Raw genomic sequence first — 5306 nt, 5'->3', positions numbered from 1 at the left:
CATATACATCATGATCAAATGTTATAATTTGTTTCTTTATCAACTATTCAACGTTGTTAAGCCATATAGATTGAGCTATATGCCCACCAATGATGTAGATTATAGTGGTCATGCAAAGGCAAGTGTTTTTCACACCATTTTTCCTTAGCTCTACAATTTTGGCTATCACTCAAAGCCAATACTATATATTTCTTGTTTTGTAGAGATGATAGTGGAACAAGATAGATCTAGAAGAGCTTTTTTGCATGTTCCACTCAATGGCAAGTGGCAGTGGGCTTAACTCACATTAGGAAGAGAATAGGGTATACAAGGGCCTCTTTATTTGTCAATTTAAGGAAATAATTAAAACTTTTAATCAAGTTGCGACCAAAGTCTAGAATGGTGGGGTAGATAGCCTAAACATGCCTATATAAAAATACTTTTTCTATCTTTCTTAAGAGTATATGCAAATTTTGCTAGATCTGGTTGGAGACTCTCCCCCCCAAAAGTACGTTTTCAATTTTCAAATATTAAAAGTTACCCTCTCTTATTCCCTCTTTGTCTTCTCTCTTTTCTTCTTTCTCCCCCTCCAAAAGTGTCTCAAGCTCTCTTTCTCTCCCCTCAACTATACTGAAAAGTGCAGATCTGCAATCTTTATCCCCATGCTCTAGCTCTAAAACCCCCAAGCATCTCTCTCTTCTCCTATTCTCATGCTAGCGCACCTATTTTTAAATTATTTTACCACACATCATTTAAACTATGTATTATCTCCTTCTTAATTGCAACCTCTTCCTCCATAGCTATAGCATCTCCTTCTAGACTTGCAACCTCTTTCTCCATAGCTACAACATCTCCTTTTAGATTTGCAACCTCTTTCTTCAAAGCTCCAAAATCTTCTTCTAGATTTGCACCCTCTTTCTCCATAGCTCCAACATCTCCTTCTAAATATGCAACCTCTTTCTCCATAGCTCCAACATTTCCTTCTAGATCTACAACCTCTTTCTCCATAGCTCTAGCATCTCCTTCTAAATTTGCAACCCCTTTCTCCATATCTCCAACATCTCCTTCCTTGGTCAATGTTCCTTGGTTCACCTTTTCTCGAGTCTTCCTAAGCTTGCGTTGCTCTTTAGAGTTCCATAACCTCTTTCTTGATGTGCAGTATCAACTTTTCTACTCTAGCTCCCTATCCCTTTTGAGATCTCTTTCCACATTTGTTGCAATCTCTCTCTCATTATGAGAATACACTATGCAGGTAATTTATAGAATTAGTGTTCTTGCTCATAGCTACCAAAGGATTACAATGCAGCAAAGATCTATTATATATGGTGCCAATGTAGTGGAATGCAAGGGTGGCATGTAAGTTTTATCAAGGGTCACATATTTTCTATGTTGACAAAGGCTCCTTAGGTAAGTGTCAGTTTATACAAAGCATGTATGGTTAGTGATTTTTCCCATGAATAACTTATTGGAGATTTTTTTTTGAAACTAGAAAGATTCTTTATTAATCATCTCTTCTTTTAGTGAATTCTATATATTCAACAACTTTCATTAGGAGAAAGTTGGACTCACTTTTGGGCCCTATAAGAAGTGCCACGTCGGCTTAGAGAGAGAAAATGAAAATGTTCAATTGTGCATTTTATGTGATACTTTTCTTCGCAACAAAAAGCCAAAATGACATTCTTTGGTAGGTAGCCGCCGTCTTTATCATTCTTATCCTTTGTTCTCTTGTCAGGAATCCAACTAACCGTATGACTAATGATTTGAAATGCCAACTTACAAGCGTTCCCTCCAGAAACATAAGCCACACGAACTCTATCAACTCTAAACTTGAGAATATGGCTTTCCCTCCCAAAACCTAAGACATTTCTCCATCTTCTTCTCTATCAACTCTAGGAATGGAGAACGCATCTTTTCCTGATGAAAACACTAATTTGAACTTACAATCCTCAGCCCCTTCATCTTTAACACTTACCAAAGAAAGAACACACATCATCTTCATGTTGATGTATTGCAAGAGTACGCACCATTGCAGAAACGTAGGAGGGAGTCTTTCTTATCTCAATGGGAGAAAGAACTTAGAAGGACAAACAAGGAACATCATTTGGATTTGTGGACCGATGGGTCTATTTATCCAAAGGATCCTACGACAAATGCGCCACCTCCCTTTGCTAATATCACTAACCTCTTACATTTCACAGGCGATGGCAAGGATGGGCTATTGGGATACACTGAACATTTGGAAATGAGAGGATTGAATGAGGAAAGGCAAAGAAACTTCCTGGCAATGGAGAACATGCAGCTGAAGAAACTTAATGAAGCATGCTCTCAAAATATTTCATCAAACAAAGAGACAATCCAAGGCCTTGAGAAGAAGATCACAAGTTTGCGAGAGAAAGACACCGTGCTTGGTAGTCGGAAAAGAAAACGAGATCTGTGCAACATTGAGAACATGAAGGTTGGTAGTGGTGGCCTGAAAAAACGAATACAAGCTTTAAGGTAACCCGAAGTTTGTTTCTTCAATGTGCTTCATTAAGAAATGGATACACTTACTTTCCTATACATGATCATAACGCATTGTGCTTTTTTGGCAGGTCTTTACTGCATCCAAACTCGAGCAGTGCAGGCTTCAATGCCGGAGTGCATTACAGCCGTCTAGTTCCAAAAGAAGTAGTTGAAGAGATGATAACTCAGGAAAAATTTCGTAAGTTGAAAGGGAGGCTACTTACCTCCTTCATGAACGAGAATCAGCTGGAACCAATGGAAGTGCAAGCAATACTTGATGAGAGTGGCATCTCGCAGATGGGATACAGGGCACTCTTCAAAGCATTAGCTAAAAAGTCTCAAAATAAACTACAGAGAGGATCATTGTTGCCAAAGCCATCACATGTAAAGGCTGATCGCCGGCACGTAAACGATGAGGTGTTTGAGAAACTTGGGTCACCATTCCATATTGAAGCAACGTTCTTAGGCAAGGGCGGCAGAGAGGTACAGTTTAACGAGCACAACAACCTCTTCGTTGATCTTGAAGCATTGCAAAGGTATGCAGTTCACTTCTTTGACATCAGTCGAGACGAATGCGGTGGGGTTTTCAAGTTTGTTTTAAAGCTCGACGAGTGCGAAGTCCTGAAGAACAAGAATTTGGAGAGAATCACCATGACCCTCATGAACAGAGCTCTGGATCCATCAATAACGAAAGAGGATCCACGATACTTTAGCGTGCAATCAGAAAACAACATTCTAACTCTAGGATCATTTCAGGTATGCTTAGTTCAATCTCTGATAACAAAAATATTAATTATTTGGTTGTTGACTTTGTGTTTTCATTTTTCACTGCAGGTTGATAAGGAAAATTTTGAAATCCTCGATTGGGTTTTTAGTCAAACCCAAATTCCTTCTATCATCAGTGAACAAAGAAACGGAGCCGTTCTTTCAGTGGAAGGATTTGGTGACTACACTGTGGAATGGCACATGGCAGGTGACTTAAAGACTCTTAAGTGTATGTACAACATAACACACGGAGCAGCTATGGCAAATCCATGCCTATATTGCATGGCTGATGCACAATCACTTGAGAGTGTGCAATGGATTAGAGCTCCCAAGAGACATCTTCAAGATAAAACTTTTAAACCAGTGCTTGATATTCCTCTGAGTAGAGTTCATGTCTGTACACTTCATGCACTCTGTCGAATAATTGAAAAGGTGGTTCATTTGTACATATGTTTTGCATGGACATTAAAGCCAGAGAGTGAGTCAAAAAGAGTGATCAAAGAATTAGAGGGAGTGCTCTCAGACATTGGTTTGCATGGAGGCAATGTCAAAATCGAAGAGGACCCTAAGATGCCTCAAAGTCGGTACAAGGTACCGAGGAAAGCATCGATAGGCGGAGTGAAGGCAAGAAGGTTTCTTGGGTTTAGCCTCAAAGATTCAGATAGAGAAGAAAGGAGAAACCTGTTCAACAAATGGAAATAGTTACATAAAGTGGTTAAAGACAATGTTGGTGGTGGGGAAATCTAGATAAAATTTTCCATTACGTTGAGCAGCATTCTTGGGACCAAAGTAAGCTCACATCATTTCAAGCAGCCTTGCTGGATTGGAAAAAGGCTTACCTTATAGGGTGGGGTGGGCAACATATCACACATTACATGGTGGGTTGGCATTCTACGTATACAAAACAAAATTTTAAATCGTACTCTACTGACCATTTTGTTTTATTTCAATGCAGCACATACTGTTCAACCATGGTCCATATTTTGCCAAGACATACAGCTCACTATCAATATGGTCCACACAAGGCATGGAAAAAACCCACTACATGGCAAGAACAGGTTATTTTAAGCACACTCAACATGGGGGAGGAAAAGAAAAGGCCAATAGCCTATTAGAGTTACACCAATGGACTTATAGATGACTAATTCATAGAGCAAGGCAGAAGGAACTTCTTAAGAGTTCAGAAATTACACGGTCTTTACAACACATCCGCTGGGGAGCTTCAAATGCGGCGGAGCGCCATGCGAGGTGGCGCTGGTCACGAGTCAGGAGCGAGAGAAGATGGACATGAGCCCGTCGTTTTTATCCTCTTTGATGCACCTCATTCTTCCTCACTTTGTACCTCTTTGATGTGCAAGCTCTGTAGACGAGCTCGTTCCTCTGTTGATGGCAGCATCCCCACGGGCATCAGGTGTCTTCTTTCCCTCAGAAACAACCGCTTGTTGTATGGATCTAAGCTTTCTGGGTCTTCAACCCCTGCAGCCAGAGCCTGAGCTGTGTAGGACATGAAATAGGGGGCTCTGAGTGCTTGGCACCCATATTCGATGCCAAATACGCGTAGAGCAAACTGTTTCTCAATCAGAATTAGTCTTTCTACATTTAGTGGGAGGGGGGTGCCCACCACACAAACTTGTAATAACTTTCATTGCAAACAATGGGAACTTTGCATTGTCATCGGAGTATTCCTTGTGGTATATTATGATCTACATAAAAATTGCAATGAATTTATATGCCGTAAGTGAGATGAGTGCAATTGCCAAGTACTTGAATTGTTTCTACAAACCTTTTTGTGGTTGAAACGCCCGATGTAGTGAGACAACGCTGTATCCTTGCCTTAGACTCCAGTGACAAGCCCTTGCCGTGAGCCTCCCGCTCTTCTAAGGAAACTATCGTCATACACTAGCACCTGGTAGCAAAAAAAAATTGATCATGATATTTTATCACTGGGCCATCTCAAATACCATCTAAATGCATGACAAAAGTTACCATCTGATTCTCGTCCATTTCCAGCATCGACCTCCCCCACAAGTGAATAGACTGACTATTCATTACCTGATCTT

The 5306-nt window shown here is 40.4% G+C and overlaps 1 protein-coding gene across 1 annotated transcript; it reads right to left on the bottom strand.

Moving 5' to 3' along the window:
• Nucleotides 1-717: 717 nt before the first annotated feature.
• On the bottom strand, nt 718-1029 carry LOC147456632 (uncharacterized). Its single transcript, XM_086513869.1, has one exon. It carries the CDS (start codon nt 1027-1029, stop codon nt 718-720), a length of 312 nt encoding a protein of 103 aa, XP_086369995.1.
• Nucleotides 1030-5306: the final 4277 nt, after the last annotated feature.

This window comes from Adiantum capillus-veneris, chromosome 6, assembly GCF_014529385.1.
Source record: "Adiantum capillus-veneris isolate H3 chromosome 6, ASM1452938v2, whole genome shotgun sequence".
Lineage (NCBI taxonomy): Eukaryota > Viridiplantae > Streptophyta > Polypodiopsida > Polypodiales > Pteridaceae > Adiantum > Adiantum capillus-veneris.
Note: the sequence above shows the minus strand (reverse complement) of the source record. Positions and strands in the feature narration are given on the sequence as shown.